Below are 20,570 nucleotides of genomic sequence, written 5' to 3' on the forward strand. Positions count from 1 at the left end.
AAATATGAATAAACCCCATGTGGACTTTTGAACAGAGAATCATTGGGAGGTTCTATGACTCACTGTTGGCATAGGCCTCATTCAAGATGCTACACGTTATATTAGGCACTTCATGTTATTTGGAAATGCTGGAGGAAATATCTTGAAGTTTGACTAATTAGAAATAGCATTAGTAACAGATGGACAAGAGAAAATACTGTAGAAAAGTTGCTTCTGTGAGTCTTTGATTTCTTGCAAGCATGTAGCGCTGGCTGAGCAAGGTCTTCCAACTCTGGCAGAAGGTTTTGCCACTGAGCTGCGTAGCTGAGCAGAAACCCGGTATTTGGTACGTGTTCATGACTCTCAGGCAGTCTTTGAGAATTTCAGTCTATACGCTGAAAGCAAGAGTAGATAACTGTCCTTCATGAGCAGCCGATCTTAAAACAGACTGTCTTGGCAGTGCTCCCAAGACTCTGATTCAGTCAGGCCCCACCTAATGAACTGAAGGCCACCTTCCTGATCATTAACAGGAAACAAGCTGCCTGGATTTTATTCAGCTTTGGATTTTTAGGCTGGTGTCCTGAGCACTTAGTGATTTGTGTTAGGTGGTGGACCACTGAAAAGTCATTACCCCATAAGTCTGGTAGATTGGAGCGGAATTTCTTCAGTTTTTGGTTAGTTGCATGTGAGGAAATCTCAAGAATATTCATGTCTCTCTGATTGCCAGACCTTTTTTTCTGAGCATACATACTTTTATTCCAGTTGGATAGCATTTGTAATGTAAATGTTCTGTGTCTAAAATAGTAATAACACGGAATTGCAAGGTATCGGGCATTCTGTGTATTAATTTGCCTAATTATGCCTAGATAAAGTTTCAGTTTAGTGACCCTGTCAGGTGTAGGCGTTTCACAGATGCTTCTTTTTGACAGTATCATGGGAAATGATAGCCCCAGCAATCATGCTTTGTTCCAAATTAGCCTATATTTAAAGTAAACTTAACTCCTTGAAATAGTTTCAGTTTTGCACAAATGGTAGATCTCAGCAGCAGAGCCAGTTGGTATTGCCTTATTATACCGTGTGTGGACTCAAATAAATTTTATCCCATCTCGTGCACTCAGAGAGAAAGTTGATCTCCTTTCTCTGGGTTGTTCTTCAGTCCTTATGTTTACTTACAGCTCTTCTGTCTCATCTTCCATTTGGTCCAGTCAAAACCAGGTCTAGAAATAATATGGGACTTGATAGTTGCAAGCTTCATAGGCCATGACCAGTTATTTCTTATTGCTACCATCACACAGGGTTCCTTTTGTTTAAATAAAAACTACTTATGAAATTGGGATTTTGGGGTGCAGGGCTCTCTTGCTAGTTCCTCCTGCAGTGGTAGGAACTGGTGAGATGTTAAAAAATGAGTTTCTGTGTCAGAAACTTTGGAGGTCCAGTAGTATTTGCCATCTAGTTTGGAACTGCCACCTGCTGTGCAAGGAGTCTCTGTGCACCATGTTTCTAATCTGTGTATAGCAGATGAAGAAAGGTACGTCCTGACAAAATGGAAAAACATCCTACGCTGCCATTAAGTCACCTTAGCAACTTTCACATGGCTAAACCAGGGAAGTGACATTCTTGCTGTATGAGGGGATGGGCATAGCTGGTGTAGCTACAGTGGCTAGAGATGGTCTGTTTTCACACTCCAGCCTGATAGTCATGCTGGCAAAACTGTAGTCTTGATTTGCCCTGAATGGGATGAAGAAATATTTCCACAGCTGTTTTCCTCTTGTAAAATTCTTTGTAATATACTTTATCACTCAGGGGTTCTGTGTTTTGGAAAGTGTACACACATATTGATTGTTTTTCCTGCCATGTTTTGAGTATAATGCATTATTTTATGATTATATATTAATTTTCATTCATTTCATTATTGATAGCTTCTTATTTCCTGATACATCAAGGGAATAGAGCACGACTAATATTTTTTGTGCTCTTACAATTACTAAGTGTATGTTCATTTGCATTTTAGAATTCATTCATATCTTAAGTGACTGTATTTCTGGTTGTGAATATAAAACATATTTACTAGCTGAAAACCAGAAAATTGACTTTACTTAGAGTGATGAGTTAGAAAAGCTTACCTCTTCTTGCTGACAAAGCAATCTATCTAGAGTTGTGTGCAGTTTTCAGTGTATGCGTATTTTAATAATGCACTGCTTTTTGACAATTCAGGTTTTTCCTACAAATATTTTGCATTGATGAATTTGGGCTTGTTTGTGTCCATCTTGGGGAATTATACGTGAAACATAAACCCCAGCTGGAAAAACTGAATAAAAATAGTTTCGCTTACTTGAGCTTAGCAACCAATGGGGAAATATGTACAGCGTTTGTATCACTATTTTTTAATGCCATAATTATGCATGGGATGAAATAGGTTCCTAAGAATGGTATTAGGACTGTGAGTATTGCATTCAGCAGTGACACGTAGCAAAATGTGGCAAGGCATTTGAACATGATAAAGTCACCATGTACTGTGTACTGTTGGGCGTGTGGAATGACCTGGTGAGGTAAAAAAAATAAAATACTGAACACTGAGTATTGCAGCCACTGATAGTAGAATTGTTCAGAATAATTAATGTCTGTGGTGCCAGTCAAGCCTTAGACAAAAGAGATGGGGACCACAGACTGTCTTCCTGGAAATACATGAAATGAATAAAGAAGGTGTGCTACTGCATGAGCAACCTGTCATCATCAGATGATTAATTTCTTTGTTTTCCAAGAAATGTGGACTAAATGGAGAAGTGGAGGAACCAGTCTTGCAGCTTGTTATAACAGGACTCATCTCAAGAGGATGATAAATCTATAGGATTTATCTCAGCCAATTAGTCATTTTTTTAATTAATCTCATCTTAATCTGGACATGTAATACAGGTCAGATGAATCACTTTGTAAATGTGCCTGTTTCTCTCCATTGACTGTAATTAGAATCCAGATGACCTCTGCAGATATGGATGTCTGTATAAGAGGCATCTCATTTAGTTTTAGATGTTTTGTGTCATTGGGATTCTTGTGTGCCAAACCCCAATAATCCTGTCATGAAATTCAGTGGACCGTAGTAATGTCAGAGACCATATTTCAAGAACAGAAGTAAAATGTATCAAGTTTTTCCATGAGACATCTAGTGGTATGCACTTATAAATTAATGTTACGAGACTATAAAGTCTGTAAGACAAGCTACTGAAATAAGCAATGAGGGAAAGAAAATTCCATATTTAAAACTGCAGAGCCAGAGCATTGGTATAATCTTTAAGTTGCAATCCAAATGAAAGATGCATTTTTGATTATAGCAAAAAGATAAGCCCAGGCAAAATAAGTACAGAATTGTAACCAGAAGAGTAAGTTTCTCATCACAGATGATAAGAATAAAGCATATTAAAATTTGGGCAGATGGGCACTAGCCTGGAGAAACTGCAGTTCTTAAATATATTGTCAGTGACAAAGAAGAAATTTTTAATGAAGGCACGTGCTAATGAGACTGACTGAAGTGACCTTCTAGCAGCGAAGAGTGAAGTTAGAGCAGAGACACTAGATGACACAGAAGACCTCAGGAACCTCCTTCCTGGACTGATCCTGCTTCAGGCTATGTGAAAGGGACCAGTAAGACAATTCAGGGTAGGCATGGATGAGGCTAAATTCGGTTTCTTTTGCGTGGTCTAGAAGACTGCAATGTTCAGTCCGGCTCTCTGAGACCTGTCAATTTTGGGATAACAATATCAAAGCTATTAAATTCTGTTTTGTATAAATGCTTTCATGTAAAGGTTTTATCAGCGGTAAGGACAGGATATAACTGTAGTTCGGGTTGAGACAGACTATTCATACACCCAGCAGCACCCTGTACAGATTTGTTGACTCCCATGTACACATACGTGCACTAGGGCACAGAGGCTGATACCAGCTGAAACAAAGTAGTGATTTACATTATGATGGCTTGTGGTGGTTACTTGGCATGTTATTATTGTTGCTATTTAAATAAAATCCCCTAAAGTTTATTTCAGGCAAGATTGAAGTAACTATAGTACCATAATACAGTCGGTAGGAACATTTTGTTTAGGTTAAATATTATAGTTCAAAAGATTGCAGACTTCCTTTTATGGGCATTTGTAATTATTTGGGACCAAATCCAGTTCCTAGTAAACTTGGTAGGAAACTTTCAGTCAGTTCCAGAGGGACTTGTATCAAATTTCTTTAAGTTTTTGAAGATACCAAGTTTTATGAAGTTGGCATTTTAGTGTTTGCTGGGTGTTTGATACAGTGAGGACCAAGACTTCCTTTGGGGCTCTGCATAATATGTGCAATGATATGGTTTGCCATGAAATCATCTTAATTGGATGGGGTAAGAAGGAACTTCATGGGTCTACCTGGTCACTACTTTAGAAGTCGTTTGTATGATAATATAGGAAATATGAACAAGAGGACTTGAAATCTTAATCCATGAGCAACTGTGTGACTGAACTAGTATAGCAAAGACGTGGTGGTAGGACAGGGAGGAGGAAGAGGCTGTTGCTATTGTATATCATGTTCAGACACTTCTGCTGTGAGCCAGTGGTAGAGGGAGTTGGACATACTGATGGTCCATGAGTCATACTGAAAGGGGCTCCATTGTTATGCAGGCCTTGCACAGACCAGATCAGGAAGGTGGGGATTTTTATTGGCAGAGTACAGGCGGTGGTGATGATGGGAGATTTTAATTAATCAGTCATCTTTTGGAAACTAATAAAGCAGAATACCAACTGCCCAACATGTTTTGCAATGCACTTATGACCAAATTTTGAGATAGTGGGAAAAGGAATTGAAGGGGAAGCTATTCTATTTGATACCAACTCTAAGGGAGAATAGGGAGAGAAAAGGCAGCTTGAGTGCGAATTACCCTGGGATGACAGAGCTCACGTATTTCAGGAAGGAAAAGATGTTGAGTAAAATAATCAGAACAACAGGTTTCAAAGGGATATGAGAGGACTGTGGGCATAATCTCTTTGGAAATGAGTCTGGAGAAAAGAAGTTAAAGGAATTGGTTGTTCCTCAAAGAAAAAATACAAAGAGAAAAAATGCAAATTGAGACAGCACAGGATAAGGACAAAAAGCACCTTTCTGAAATATAAGCACCTTATTTATATCAAGCATGAGAAGGAACCATGTAGAAAACTAAAACTAGTTTGGATTTTTCAGAACAAGGGCACAAGAATAGCAAAAGAGATAGAGAAGAAGAAATAATCAAAGAAGCCAAGGCCAAAAAATGTGAGCAAGAAAAGGCTGTGTACATGAAAGAACATGGGTAGTAACAGAAATTGTTCTGGAAGTATATTTCTGCTAAGAACATGTTCCAGGAAAGTGTTGCTCTACTGCTTAACAGAAGCATGTCAGTCTTCACCAGTGGTATTAAAAGCATATGGAAAACTCGGCCTAGAATAAAGGACAAATCAGAGAGTACTTACTGTGTTAGGTGTTCCCAGGCTAGCTGTGCCTGAGACACGCTATACTTGGAAATTGGAAGAATTGGCTAAATCAGTCTCAGCTCTGTTAGCAATTACCATTGAGAAATGAGAGCGTGTGAAAAAAAAAACAGAAAAATAGAAAAACTGATGTTTAAAAAGGTGGGGGGAAGAGGCCTATCACAAATTTACAAATAATTTTTGCTTCTAAAGAAATTACAGACAAATATTCAAATATTTTCTAAGTACGTGGAGGAAAGCAACAAACAGCAATCAGCATGGTCTTGTTGGAAGTATCTAATAACCTATAAAAAGAGATTAAAACTTGTGAATAAAAGAAAAGGAACAGATGTCCTACATTTTCACTTGAAGAAACTTCTGAATGCTGTCTCACAAGACGGCCCTATAAACAAGCTAGGGAACATCAAGCAGTGTCTTAATGTAAGTTGCATGCAATATAGCTGCAAAACCGGTTGGATAAGGTAACCCCCAAGCAGCTACTGCTGTTTCACTACCATGTGTATTCCACAAGAGTTTATTTTAGACACTATTCTGTTTTTTTTTCAGTAATAATCTGGGTTATGTATTAGAGAGCATGCTTGTTAAATTTGCAGTTGTCACAAAGTTGAGAATGGATGGGAAGGATGCCGGAGAACAGGATTAGAATTGAAAATTATTTTGACACACTGGAGAAATGGTTTAGGGAATAAGGTAATATTTAAAAGGATTAAGTGCATGGTACTACACTTGGGCAGAATAGCTGTGTACAGGGCACAGGACAGCTGGTTAAGCAGTGGATTTTGATAACAATCTGTAAGTAATTAATATTACATGAATAAACATAATCAAGCTGTTGTGAAAAAGGTATGGCTGAATGAAAAAGACATATAGCCTGCAAAATGTATGGATTAATAATCTGTTGTAATCAGTATTTTGCTCAGTTCAAATACTGGGTCCAGTTTTGGGCATCACACTGATAAAAAATAGGGCTAATTGGAGAGAGTTCAGAGAATGGCAATAAGGATAGTTACAGATTTGAAAAACATGACTTCCAAGGAAAAAATTGAAGAACCAGATTTATTTACCCTAGAAAGTAAAAGATAGGTAGGAGAGAAAAGTTTTCCAGTATATAAAACAACAACAACAAATCCCAACCAACCAAACAAACAAACAAAAAAAACCAACCACAAACTATGTTGAACTTACACGGATGAAGGGAATGATCTGATCTCTGCATCCAGTATGGATAGCATAAATTCGAACAAGAAAGAATTAGTTTAGACATAAAAAAAAAAATTCTGATAGTAAGTAAGATCACTTAGCACTTGTTAGATGAGATGTTTCTAAGTATATTTGAGATCTTTTAAAACACAGAAAAAAAACCATGTCCAAAAATGATACAGGTGTAGCTTTTTTTCACTGGCAGTTTGGAGATGACCTGCTCTGGACCCTATCAGCAGTATCTTCTCTGATTCTCTATTGAGTGTGTTACATGACTATGTATTATTACTGTGCCACACAATGCATTTTCTGTTCTGTAAATCTTATGAAACCGTATTGTACTTTGAATTAAGAGTATACTTTTTTTTTTATTATTTCAGTGTGTGCAGAAGCTTACAATCCTGATGAGGAAGAGGACGATGCAGAATCTAGGGTATTTAGTGCTTTGAGTCAAATACTTATTTTTTCAGTTCTCAGGCATTAAATTTGGGAAGAAAAACGTAACCAGCATTACGATTCCTTCCCAAAGCATTCTTATTATAATATATTTCAATAATCTGTGGGGTTTTCATTTAAAAATTCTCTGTAATAGTCACCCACATAGGACCTGATGTGAGTAATTATGCTAAATTACCACACCTCTGATACATTGTCTATTAAGGAAACATTTCTGGGCAATTGTATTTGCCCAGAGAGCACCTGCTCCTAAAAGTACTTGTTTGGTGTCCTCATAATCTTGCAGTAGTTTCCTCAATATTCTAATATTTTTCATAAAGCAGAAAAAAGGTAAATTATAAAATCACTAAGATTCTCAAATGTACAATGCAATAGCTAATGAACTATATTTATTTCTTTTACTTATGTCACCCTTTTAAAGGTATTTACTTAGCTTTTTAATATGAAATAGCTTAAGTATGACATTTAAGACAAGTTAAAATGTTTGTATTCTGCCTAATTTCTGGCTTGTAAAACTGTCACAAAGGTTATTCTATAATATCACAGCTTTGAAACCTAGCATACCTTTTTAAGCATATGAGTTGAATAAATAACTTGATTGACACTCACATTAACCAGACATCGGTAATTTAGTGAATCTCTGGCTCACTTGGATACTGTCAAGTCTGTTGTTTACTCTGTGAAACGTCTGATATAAATTTAACATAGATACTATTTCACAAAATATTCTTTGGGAAGTAGTCATGGCAAATGGCTAAATGTAACAGTGATGCTTTTTATAAAACATGGATGCTCCATATATGACTAGAGAGTAGTAGAGTAGTGTTTATGCAGCAATAGTTGATAAAGGTATACACGTTGCAGAAATGAACTGGATTCTAGAAATCTGAAGATCTTGCTAGCTTGAATACAGCAGTGCTTCATTTGCTAATGCTATGGTGATACAATGTTATCATTGAGTGTTTATTCAAATCCTGAAGGTTTAGAAATGAAAGTGTTATGAAGCACGGCCAAAATACTGTGTAAAATGCTTAGCTGAATTGGGTCAATCCTTCAGCTAGTGCCGCTATTTGATAACCACTTTAAAGGTTTTTCTATTATATCCCTCAGATTATTCACCCTAAAACAGATGATCAAAGAAACAGACTGCAGGAGGCGTGCAAGGACATTCTTCTTTTTAAGAACCTAGATCCGGTAAGAGTTTCTTTGTAATGAACAACATTTAACAGTGCTGCTAAGAATTGATTCTCTTGAACTTTTCAACAGAATTTTACAGATCTGACTTTTGTAAGCTCTTACATATGCTTTCTTGACCATTTTGTAAACTCCAGAAATGCCATTTTTACAACTGATAAGTCTCTCTATATGGGAGCCTTTTGTTCGCTATCATGAATGATAGTCTTGAAGTACATTAACATGTACTTCAAGATTCATTAATAATATGAATATACACATTAATATGATTGTAAAGTATTTTATTTTCTTATCTTAACTCTTCTTGCTATACATTGATGTATATAAACTCATCAGTTAACAACAACGTTTAAGTTGTTCCTACTAGTTACTTTTTATTATCTGAAAGTGTGCTGAGTGCTCCACCAAAACCTAAAATTACCCCCAAAGCCTACAGTATGGCTATAGATTTAATTGAACAAGCAAGTTATGAAATACAGGGAAACAGAAGGGAAATAGGAAGATATTTACTTTATTATTTCACTTAATACAGATACCATAAAAATGCTATAGGTATTTTTTTTTTCTGTGGAGGTAATTTCCTTCTATTGCCTATAAAAACAATTATGGGCTTTTAAGAAAGCTTAAGTGCAGTGAATGAGTGATCTGGATCAGGCAAAGGTGATAATGCTATAAAAAAGCACAGGGTTGTTTAAGGGAAAAGGTGAATGTATCAATCAAAACCTGCATACTGAGGTTCAGATGACTCACACCTCACTCTTTCTCAAGAGAATTGATTCAGTGCTGTCAGGGGAAGAAGCATGAGGGAAAGGGAAATAATTATGTAGAGTTTTAAGCAGGAGAACAAAAAGATTTAAATTTGATTCAAGAGGGAGCTAATGGAAAGACCAGCCTGTAGCTCTGTTTGGAAGTCAGATGCTGTTACAGGGAATGCAGGTTAATTCATGCTGCGGGTTTCCAGCTCCTGATTTTGTCTGCACAAAAGCTGAGTCCTGACCCTGGGTATCTGTTGCCAGAGAGGCCCTGGGGAGCAGTCAGCCACAGACCCACAGCTTTGCAAAACCCTGGAGTTAGAGCTATAGGAGGGCATCAAGAGCCTCAATGTAAGTGCTAATATGTGTGCATTCTTGAGACACTAGGGATCCTGACACAGAAGATTTCCTAACTCACTCCCTCATGCTGTCTGTTCACTGGGTAGTTAATTAGCTGTTCCACTATACTGGTTCAAGCTAAAGTCACCCAGACTTTTGCCCCCTCCACTCCTGAATTATTTTTCTGCATAACTTCAGGGACACAAAGTGGTTTGTGGGCATCTGCTCTGGATGTGAAATTGCTTTACTATATATTTTCCGTATTGTTGCTGTGTTCCTGCCTTCCACTTGGCTGGACCATCGTTACATTAGCCTGCCAGTGGCATTTTGGCAGACCCCTCTTGGTCAGTGTGAGCATTTCCCTCTTATGAGCCCTGTGACCCAGTGGATTATCATGTGCTCCTAGAATCTGCTGTGATGTTAATTTTGAGCTACTACTTTCCTGATTCTGGGTCTACGGTTTCTTGGTAGTATCAATGCTTATAGTACCAATTGTCTGGATGAGATCCACTTTGCTTTCCAGTGAGAACTAGATCTCCTGTCTAAATAGACATCAACCACTTGGTCTGCAGGACAGGGATCTATTGGCTTTGTATCAGCTATATTGTGATGTGTAGATGTAGAGCATTAAACTGTTCCAGTGTGGGCACTTGATGTAAGTTTTCCAAGGAATATTGAGGGATTACTTCCCCTGTTTGTGGAGGTTCACTCAGGACCGTGCTGCTGTCTCAATACCATATTCCCTTGATGTTTTGAACTTCTTTTCTTTTTGCTTCTGAATCAGTTACTTGTAATTGTGGATAGTTCCCACAGTCTGTTCCAGGTGTTTAGCAGAAGACTTCTTAGCTGAGTCCTCCCCTTGTGGAGCTCTGCAATCCAAAGCCTTGAATCCGCTCTTGGGGTCTCTCAAGTCTTGTTTACCCTTTGCTCAGATTGTCCAGTGGATTAAGAGCACTTCCTTCTGCTTTAAATCCTTCACAGACAGCATTCGGAATAGTTGAATAAGATAATTTTTGTAAAGGAGTTTTTCATTATAATAACTTTACTCATACAAGGCACTGGTAATCTACCGACCTCTGATCTTCAGAGCTCAGAGCAAGGGTATTTAAATGTAGTGTTCTTCAGTCTGGCTTGCTTCTTCCGTGGAGCCAAGATCTGTAATCTCCAGGGGATTTCTCCCACTCCTCCTTCTTATTCTGCTGCTAGGCAGTGACTCAAGAGCCCTGCGACTGTAGTTGCAGTAATTTAAACATTCCTATCCCAGCTCTCTTCCTCACCTCTGCCTCTCCACCCTGCAGCACAAGTGCATGTGGTGCCAGCTGCTGCAGTTTGCTCTCTGGTGTATTAGAGAAAAACTTCATCTTGGAGAGAGATAATATCTTCAGCTGCTAAAGCTAAAATCTCTGGAACAAAAGTCAAGGTGTATATTGATAGCATCTCCCACTCCCACTGTTTTTTTCTTGCATTGAACTTCAGCCTCTTCCTGCTATAGTTCTCTGTATGAAAAACATTGTTTCAGAGGTCAGTGAGTTAGAGGGGAAGAGACAATTAAAGTTCTTAATGGCTTTTCCCTGATGAATTTTAGCAAGGTGTCAAGCACCATTCCTAGATAGGGTACCGCTCTAAAATACAGTATAACAACATGTCCTAAGGAATGATCAGAATTGCATTCAGTACATGATGCTAAATGGAGTCCACATTTTCTTAAAACTTTATCTAACACACTGTGTTTTAATTTGAGTGGAAAGAGAAGATAAGGGTATCATTAAAGCAGGAGGAGGAGTTGCAGCAGTTAGGAGGTAACTTACAGTGCTGCTCAGCATTTTAATTAAAGAGTTCATCTGAACAGACGAGCTTTCACATAAAAGTAAAAAACAGCGGAACCATTTGAATGTGAGACAAAATGAGAGGGGAGAAAAAGATAACCTTCAGACTTTGAGACAACTTGGGACTTCCGAAAGACACACACAACACTCTTGAGCCTGCATTTACTTGATAGCGGTGTTTAAATATCAGGTCGGTAAACTTATGGAGAAGTATTTATAAATATCAATATTTTACATATTGGCTCTGACTGAAAATTTAGCATATTATGAAGGAACACCAGCTCTGGTACAATTCCCTGAGCAGCACTCTATGTTTTAAAGGGCAAATCTTATAAATTCCTTAAAGTCTATGAAGTTACTTGAATTTTCTTGAAACTTTCTTCAACTTTGTGGATTGATGAGGATGTGACTGGTCAACTAATGTCAGTTCAGCAAGGCACTCCTGAGTTAACTCCCTTAAATAAAAAGTACTTTTAAAAATGGATATGATAGCATTTTTTTTGCCTTTCTGGGGGCTTAATTGCTTCCCATCTGGTTGCTGTCACTCAATGTCAGTTTTAGCTAGTGCGTAACAGTATTGAAAAAATTACTTGAAGAATATGGATTGAAACATGTATGTACAACAAGATGAGGGAAAGAGTATTTTGCAGAGCTCTTTGGCTACTTTTTAGAGGACCAGATCAGGAAAGAATCAAGAGAAATTCCAGGAGCAAAACTGTGTGGATGAGCGAATTAAAAGAGAGAAACATGCATTCAGGTGTTTGTTTTCCTCTCCCCACACTATTAATCTAACCTATGCTAGATTCACCCGTTCCTCTTCTAAAGCACCTCTTCCTGGTCTTCTTCCCAGAAAACCTCTTCCTATAGAGCACAGTATTATTTATTGTTCATCTCAATTGCCTGCCACACCATTGCCACAGACCCTAGTATTACTTTTGTTCTCCTGGGATTGCCATGGTGTGCCAGGCTGCTTGCTCTACATGCATGCCGAAAGCATGTTACCATGCCTTCTCCTTCGTTCTCCAGATGCTGGAGGTTACTGGCAGCGGAATCAGAAGCTGCGTGCCCTGTTTCCCCTCCAAGATGATGGCCAGGTGCCTTGGGCCATTACTGAGGACGATCCCCAAGTCAATATTACTGGAATTTGTCTCTGTTCAGCCTAACAACTGCTTTATTACTGGGAGGAATAACAGCAGCAGCTCATCCAGTGGCCAATGCAGCCTTCTACAATTCCGTTTTACGATGCAATTCAGAGAAGTTATTCTTTTGGTTTTGTCTTTTAAGAGGAAACTTTGCTGGGGCTGATTAACAACAGACTATTTGGTTTGGCTGTTGTGGCCCCTAGGCCAGCTGTTAAAAAACCCGATTAACCTATTATCAGAGTAACAGGGTGGCTCAAGGGTCTGCTGACATCCGAGCTGTGCTGCACCCTTTCAAAGCTTGAGTCCTTTCTTTTGCAAAAATTCACAAGCGGTGTTAGATCATCTGTTGTCTTTCAGGGAAATTTTATTTTGGAGAGCTTTGCCCTGCTAATGCTTGTAGAGAATATTTCAAATAGGTCTTGACCCTTTTCTAAAAGGTAATAAATTATAGATATTATTTACAAATATGCAAGAGCAATTTCTGGGCATAGTGCCACTCATGCACCTGGGGAATTATTATAAGAGAACACAAATATTGATTAATCAATTACAATTTATTAACTTGAAGGAAGATGAAAGCAAGCATAATGCAACTGTATTTTATGAATAGTGGACTCCTACACCTAAGGCCAAGCATTCCTTGAAAAGTGCTACTAACAGAAGAGTCTCATAATGCTTTTATGTTCTTAAAACTTTTGGTGAATTAACAGGAATACATATATGTAAGAGAGAGCCCAGAATGCCTGACCATGTTAATACTCTGCCCTCCTAGATATCACAAAACTCTTTGCAAACTAAGGGGTTCCCAAACAAATAGTACTGGACTTAATCCTCTCTTTTTTTTTTCCCTAAGGTAAAATTAAAGAATTAAAGAATTTCATTTATTTTTGCTGTTTGTTTTTTTTTTAGCAAACTGCTAAAAAGTCAGCCAGCTAGCTGAGAGGGGCTAGTTACAAAATGTAAAAAGTGTTACTGAGCCTGATTGATGGGCATGTACGTGATATGTGAGAGACAGAGTACTAACTTAACAGATAACTAGGTGGAGGAAGGTTAAGGTAAATTCTCAAGCAGAATATTAATGCTCAGAAATATTGATTATACCTCAAAATATAAATTAGATTCTTTAATAGTGAAGAAATAAATGCCTTTTGATTGGTTTACAAGTGAACGTTACACAAGGGAGCTAAACATTTTGAATTGGATCGATAGTGCTGCTAACATTTATATCAGCGTTCCAGGGGAGTATATGTACAGGGTTTTGTTCTGAAAAACAAATGCGGAGAGCTCGAGACATGAATTCTGTAATTTACTCTTCCTCTCTAAGGTCCTGACTTGTTGATTAAGAACTCCTTTTCTTCCCATGGTTTCCCTGCCTATGTTTTGCTGGCTTTTTCAATCTCTGCTTGTTTTGTTGGATTTTTTCTTGCTATACTGGTATTCTGTCTGCTTCATTTCCCTCTTAATGTCATGCTGAGCATTAATTTGTTGATATTTCATATTCCTCAAAGTGAGGATAAGTTGGCCAACAGGATGTTGGCTGTTTTAACTTGGGCTCATTTTAGTAAAATGGTTGTAGGGCTAAACAATAAAGTGGCTTATGATCTCTGCTTGGGGCAATGGAATAACTGAGGATTCACTTTGTTCATATGATAGTCTTATGGTTGGGTCTCAGAACATTATAATTTTTACAAGTCATATGAGATAGGCAAGTCTTGTTACTACTATTGTACTGAAGTGCAAGGCAATGTGATGCCTGCTTATGTTGTGTGGGATGTCTTGGATCTAAAAGGGAAATTAACTCAGATTTCCTGGCTACCAGGGAGCACTTCAGCAGCACACTCCTCTTTCCTTTGGTGAAATTCCCAAAGTATATACAATCTGAACATATCATCATTGGAACTTACTGTGTCCAGTTTAATAGTTGTTGGAGCTTACCAACTCCTGTCAAATGCCAGAATAAGATTGTCTTGGTTTGCTTTCAGAAGCCACATAATTTTAATTGTGCAAATGTAGCTGTGCTTTCTGTGTCCTGAATACCTTTTCTTAAATAATGGGGAAGGATGTTTTTCAGAACTTACTTTTTACATTTGTTATTGTCATGACTTTTGGTGATGATTGTGTCCTGCTTTCCATTTCATCTGCAGTGCCTTCATTGATTCAGAGTGGGTAGCACTTTGTCAGACAATAAACATTTGTATCGACAATTCAAACATCGATGCTTCTCGGAAGTCTCAGTGTCTTAGAATGGTTGAGTTTAGTATGGAGAACTTTGTTATTTTTCCTTGACAGAATGGCTCACAGTAAATCTATAAACTGATATTAAGAAGACGTGTACCTGGCACGGAGGTAGCAAATCGCTTGGTAGTCTGGCCGTTAAAAGACCTATTGGCATTTGGGAAGGAAACGTCATGGTCTGCCAGCTCTGCTGAATGAGTCAAAAACTGTCTTGCAAGGACATGCAAGTGACTGGATTTTTAATCTGTGTGAAATGTATACTAAATAAAATGCAGATTTAATTATACTCAGTGTCCATTATCTAACTGATTTTTTCCCAAGGAATTGTCTTGAGATGTTTATTTTGTTGACTTGAAAGAAATGGAGGCAAACATACTATTTTAGAATAATGCAACATGTGTGGAGAACAGTACTTTATGGGATACAAAGTATATGTTAGGAGAGCTGTTTGTGATTATTTGCAGTTTTTCACTTGACCTGGCAAGAAGGATGGAATCAGACACTGTTCCAGGGGGTTGTCCTTGGTAAACCAGTTATTGTTGCTGTCTGGGGCTTTGTTCTTCTGCATCTCATGTTATGACTTTTGTTTGTAACTGGTTGTAAACACGCACACAATTTTGTACATTTCGGATATGAAATAGCAATGCATGCAGCTTGCACACACCTTACTTACGCATGGGTATCACCACAGGCCTAGATTCATAAAGGTACCTGGTATCTCAGTTTCACTTTAGGCACAGTAAAACGTTTCTTAACTAACAAAATGATTCATAAAACCTCTGCTTAGGTGCTATGCTGTTCATAGGCTCCATGATAACTACCAGAAGTATTTTTTGACATTAAAGTTCTGTTTCTGTGCTAGAGGTTCATGTGGCCACTCTGGGATAAAGGGGAAGATGGGGCAACTACTTTTTGCCACAAGTCTGAAGTGTTTAGAATACTTAGCAATGAAGACAGTCAGAGAGCATCAGGCTCCTAGTGAAGTGCTGATGATGAGCATCTCTGTAACTGCCATCAAGAGAGAGCTCGCAAAGGACAGCAAAGGCAGCAAATGAGGAGAGACTTTGCAGTTGAGGTAGTTTTTGCCAATGGGAGTTTGAAGGGGAACTGGAAATAGTGTGCAAGATAGTGTGGGACTGCTAGAGTTGGTGCAACGACAGTAATGATGGGCCACAGGGACTGCTCCCCAGCACCAGCTGGACCAGCCAGCCATGGCATATCTAAATGTTTCAACCCAGATCCATAGACAGAATGTGGCCGTGGCTGTCTCAGGCTGCTGAGAGTGGCAGGTGTCTCTCCTGAAGGCTGTGGGGCAATGGTGGCTTCACCTGTGGGAGATGTGCTGTGGTCAGACTGCTGAGCTGCTAGGTGAAGGAACTGCAGAAGGACTGTGTAGCATTAGACAGGATAAACAGGAGCTTGGCAGCATCTTTCAAGGGTCCACTGAAGAGACATGAGTGCCTCTCTACAGCAGATGGAGGCACCAATCTGTTGACCAGACTTGCTCTCAAGTGGTGCTGTGACAGGATAAGGCACAACACTCACAAACTGAAATACAAAAAAAATCTGTTTAAGAAAAGCCTTTTTTACTGTGAGGGTGGTCAAATACTGGAACAGGTTGCCGCCCAGAGAGGTTGTGGAGTAAATTTACATGTTTGGGGACTAAAGAGCTAAGAATACCTGCTAACTTTATTTTACTAGTTATCAGTCATAGTCACATGCCCTTCATATTAAATGTTTCCTTAGTTCAGTATTTTAAAGGCTTTAATTTCAGGGAAAATGTCATTTGATTGACTAGAGACACAGATTTTGTTTGTCAGGAAGTTAAGAAGGATGCCCAAAGGCAGAGTTTGACTGGCTGCAGTAGATTATTTTGAAATTTTCCAGTCTTGTCACCTTTATTCAGTTCAGTAATCAGCAATCACAAACTGGATCAGAGGACATTCTCTGTCCCTGAGACCATGCAATGCAGCATGACATACACACTTTCTTGAACCTTCCTCTCCTCCTAACCCCACCAAACCAAGCAACTAACCAGGGTGGTTTTATCTTTACTGGGAAGAAGCCCTGGCTCAAGCATTCCTCCAAGCCAGGGTCTGCCAGGAGGAGTGATAGTTGGCACAATTGCAGTGAGAGCAGACCAGCCCAGACTATACCATGTCAGTGCTTGAGTCTGTTCCCTGGTCCTGTTTGTGCTTCATAGTTGTAGTCTCGGATTCTGACTGATCTAAAAATGCAGAACTTGACTAGCACAGTTTGTTTAAGCTGGTATAAAACCGAGGTAGGTACCATCTTGGTCTAAGTAAGAGAGGGGAAGAAAACCACGTCATCTCCACTTTAGGTGATATGAGAGGATATCATTCTGGCTGATGCTGGTAAAGGAGCTGGTGCTTCTTTGCACTCCTGCTTCCCAGCAGTTAAATCCACACTTGAAAGCAAAGGTGATTGAGACAGTAATGATGGCTGTAACTATGGTGTGTTTATTCACGTGTCTAGTAAATTATTTTGTGAAATCGTGCCCTGTCATTAAAGTCCAATTGTTAGAAAGACTTTTGAGAGAAATGCAGTAACTGGGCTTCAAAAAAAGAAAATATCTTCATAAAGAAAATCTTCGTACGTTAATTTAGTTTGTATTGTGAATGTATCTTTCAGAAAACCTGATTTCCCATTCAGCTTCCTTGCTTTTAAGGAAGTAAAAATGTTTTCTGTATCACACAGGATGGTGATCAAAGTGTGCTTTCTATGGCAAGGTTCCCATAATTTACTCAAAAATGTTCCCTTCTTGAAGCATTTACCTGCTGCACAGTTTAGAATAAAAAAAAAAAAACAAAACACAACTATTGTGTGTATTAATCCAAATGTGTAAATAACCATTATCTGAACAATCAAATTTCAAATAATTTAAACTTTCAATTTGGTACTTTATATTTGTGGAATGCATTACCCTTAAGAAAAATAAATGCTCTATTATATTTGAAAAAAGCTGGATTAAGAGAATGAAATTTTAGCAGGTCACAAAGATTGCACAACATATGTTTAATACTTGAAATTCTTTATAAAAATTTATCATGTTTATAAAGCATCATTCTTTAGAATATGGATTACCAGATTGCTGCAGCATTACATATAGCAAATTTACAAACACTGATATAAAAAAACTCTTCCTGTTTCTATTTTATATGTGTTTTTTAAACTAGAACTGCTTTAAGAATGAAGAGTTTTCAGACTGTACTATTTTACAAAATACCAGAATTGATTTTGTGTATGATAACAGACCTACTTTTTAATTCTAGAAGTGCCCATCTTTATCCTTTCAAAGTAACTGTGGAGGGTGCCAGTAAATTGAGACTCAGTTTGGCAGGGAACGAAGAGGATGCACGTAGCAGCAAGCTGGGCAAGCAACTTCTGTTATTCTCAGAGTAAAAGCAAAACCCACATGCTTGGTTTGGTTATTGCAGTCTGCTCGATCTTTACGTTACATAGAAAGTTTTGGGAAAGGGACTAGTTGTCTTTAAGTTAGTTGCTTGTTATTTTTAAGTTAAACCACACATGTAATAGTTCAGCAGATAACAGACAGGTATTTAGCTCTCCAATGTGTTACAAAACTTCCAGTGTTTAAAACTTTTTTGAAAGGGAACTGTGTTTGTGAATTCTACTTGGTTGTCTAAAAATGTCATAGGTTTACCTACCAGAAAAGTTGTGTGAGCTTGATTCATAATTATGAGATTGAAAATGTTCTAACATGGAATCTGAGATGAAGCACGCTGAATAAAGATTATAACTGTATATATTATTCCTTCAGTACTGCAAATAACTATCTTTTTAGTTTATTCTTTTTTTCAAGCTGTCGTGGGAGTATTTTAATTTCCAAGGATCAGGGTCCATACAATACATTTTTCTTGCATTGTTTGCATTTAGAGGATAACGTTTACCCCCTACCCTCCCATAAGGCGTGGAGCATTCTGCATGTTCTTACTTGTATCCAAACGGCAGCCGAGGGCTCTTGGCTGGGAAGCACCTTTGCCAATTCAGATATAATGCAAGGGGAAGGGAATGGGCTTCTTCAAATGCTTTAGCCAACTAACTGACATTAGGTCAGTTTTGCAGATTCTGTAGGAGTTCCTTTAAATTTACATAGGGAAAACTGAAAAGACTGAAGTAATACTACCCATGAATGTAAGCATGAAAGTTTTTAAAAGGCAACTCCTGTACCTAATTTTCAGTCTCTTCCAATGGTGCTCACACACTTTTCTCTTTCTCTGAAATGAACTATAATGCATTCAGTGGTAGTAAAATGATCCCTCTTTTTGCAAATGCATACCTGTCTATACTAAAAAAAGCACTGAATAGAGACATAGTTAAATTATTCCTTGCTGGCTTAGGTAGGCTGCATGATGTCTTACTGTATTTTACCATGATCAGCTGTACTGAGGATGGATGCTGCCATTTTGTTGTTCTTTGTGCCCACACACGATGAACTCTGTGTAGTAAAATTGTATTTAACTTCCATTTTTTAGATAGGCTTGGATAACATGGCACAGATATTTTTAAAAGCTTTGAGTAAGTGAAGAAATTAAACGGGATAAGGATGGAATTCATTCCACCTAATTTTGTCTGTCTAAAAATCAAGTGCGTAATTGTGAGTTACAGCAGATCTCTTTATCATCAGAGGGAAGAAAGGGGAATCTCTAGAGAATGATTCTGAGCTATCTAGTGTGGTTATCTCTGTCTGTGGGCTGCAGAAGGACTCTAGAGGACTGGCTTAGGCTAGTCGTGTTTGGAAAGGCAAATGCCATTTTTCAGTGGCTGGAAGTGCTATTAATTGGGCCACTGTAAAATGCGTAGGGATCAAAATCCACAGGCTTTTTTTTACTGTGGTTTTCACTAAAACCTGCTTTTTCCAGCATGGTACATACTTAACAAGTTTCAAAAAGAGGATACTTTTGTGTTTATTGTCAGAATTTTAGACATATTGCTGGATAAACTGAAAATAAAATTTGAATTGTTAAGTTATGTTTTTAGGACTCATATTGTTAATCCATAATGAGCTGTGTTTGGGGTTTTTATGTGAATAGTAAAGTTTTAGCAGATTTACACCAAACAAGACAAATTATGTAATTAGTGATTTGTTGTTGTTATTAGACAGTCATAATTCAGATGTTGGCATTTTGTTAATCTGTTAACATTTCTCTCTAAACATTTGTATTCCATTCAAATTAATGAAGTCATTTTATAGCCATGTGTAAATTCCTACTTCTCAAGGAGTCCAGTATTTCCTTACTCAGCCAAAGCACTGCAGACCTTTGTGGTTACATCCATCCCAACATTTTGCAGGCATTGTATAATTTAGATTTTCAGAATACGTTAAAATAATTTTGAAACTGTTAATAGTGTAAAATATTTCTAAAGACCAAGCCATGTAAATGTGTTTTTTGCAGTAAGGGATACAGTTTTTTTCTTTTAACTGTATAATGTTACGCAGTTATGAAGGGTGAAATTCTATCTTTGGATGCTCACGAGCAATTTATATTGCAGACAAGATCTATGGATTGCAGGGACAAGAAGGGAAGCAGGGCTCTGAACACTGGAAGAGAAAAAAGCTAACACTGAATACTAAATAAAGCTTTCTTTCTGTTTGATCCATACGTTTCCGTAGCACAAACACTTTTATGTCTCTAAGCTTTATCTGTGTATCTGGGAGGCTGAACAGTTAATTTGAAGAGTAAAATTTTTGAAAACAGATGATAATTTCTTGTCTTTTTGTTCTTTTAAATAGGAACAGATGTCTCAGGTGTTGGATGCGATGTTTGAAAAGCTGGTTGAAGGAGGGGAACATGTCATTGATCAAGGGGATGATGGTGACAACTTCTATGTCATTGATAGGTAAATCACTGTGTCTTAGTATAGCACAAAGTATTATGCAAAAGTCCATTGAAAAAAATTAATTTCTCCACA

The 20,570-nt window shown here is 37.9% G+C and overlaps 1 protein-coding gene across 1 annotated transcript in view; it reads left to right on the top strand.

Moving 5' to 3' along the window:
- The window catches only part of PRKAR2B (protein kinase cAMP-dependent type II regulatory subunit beta), a gene marked incomplete at both ends in the record, with an annotated part of 93,714 nt that overhangs the window by 65,172 nt on the left and 7,972 nt on the right, over window positions 1–20,570 (top strand). Inside the window, 3 exons of the mRNA XM_082498506.1 lie at window positions 7,052–7,104; window positions 8,238–8,321; window positions 20,392–20,498. Of these exons, the coding sequence (XP_082354632.1) occupies window positions 7,052–7,104; window positions 8,238–8,321; window positions 20,392–20,498 (244 nt within the window). The remainder of the gene's footprint in view (window positions 1–7,051; window positions 7,105–8,237; window positions 8,322–20,391; window positions 20,499–20,570) is intronic.

Source organism: Vanellus vanellus, assembly GCF_965231255.1.
Source record: "Vanellus vanellus genome assembly, chromosome: 1".
Classification (NCBI taxonomy): domain Eukaryota; kingdom Metazoa; phylum Chordata; class Aves; order Charadriiformes; family Charadriidae; genus Vanellus; species Vanellus vanellus.